The sequence below is a fragment of the Eimeria mitis genome, genomic scaffold, assembly GCF_000499745.2.
Source record: "Eimeria mitis Houghton genomic scaffold, Emh_scaff930, whole genome shotgun sequence".
NCBI classification, from domain to species: Eukaryota; Apicomplexa; class Conoidasida; order Eucoccidiorida; family Eimeriidae; genus Eimeria; species Eimeria mitis.
Genome location: NW_013576854.1, coordinates 13,891 through 14,150, shown reverse-complemented (window position 1 = coordinate 14,150; position 260 = coordinate 13,891). Strand labels below are relative to the sequence as shown.

At 56.2% G+C, this 260-nt stretch overlaps 1 protein-coding gene across 1 annotated transcript in view; it reads right to left on the bottom strand.

Moving 5' to 3' along the window:
- The window catches only part of EMH_0025600 (uncharacterized protein), a gene marked incomplete at both ends in the record, with an annotated part of 891 nt that extends 758 nt beyond the window's left edge, over positions 1–133 (bottom strand). Inside the window, one exon of the mRNA XM_013502465.1 lies at positions 3–133. Coding sequence (XP_013357919.1) covers positions 3–133 — 131 coding nt within the window. The remainder of the gene's footprint in view (positions 1–2) is intronic.
- Between the last annotated feature and the right edge of the window lie 127 nt (positions 134–260).

Sequence of the window (260 nt, the reverse complement as noted above, 5' to 3'; positions counted from 1 at the left end):
TCAGCTCCTGCTGCTGCTTCGATGGCTCATGTAGCTGCTCTTGCTGCTGCTGTTGCTGCTGTTGCTGCTGTTGTTGCTGCTGCTGCTGCTGCTGCTGCTGGAGCCCTGGGAATATGCGCTGCAGCAGCTGCATGTGTGTTGCAGCTGCATCTGTCTCGTTTGCTTCTGCACTTTGCTTCGTGTTTTGCGTGTTACTGCTGCTGCTGCTGCTGCTGCTGCTGCTGCTGCTGAGCACAGCAGAGAGCAGCAGCAAAACTCTT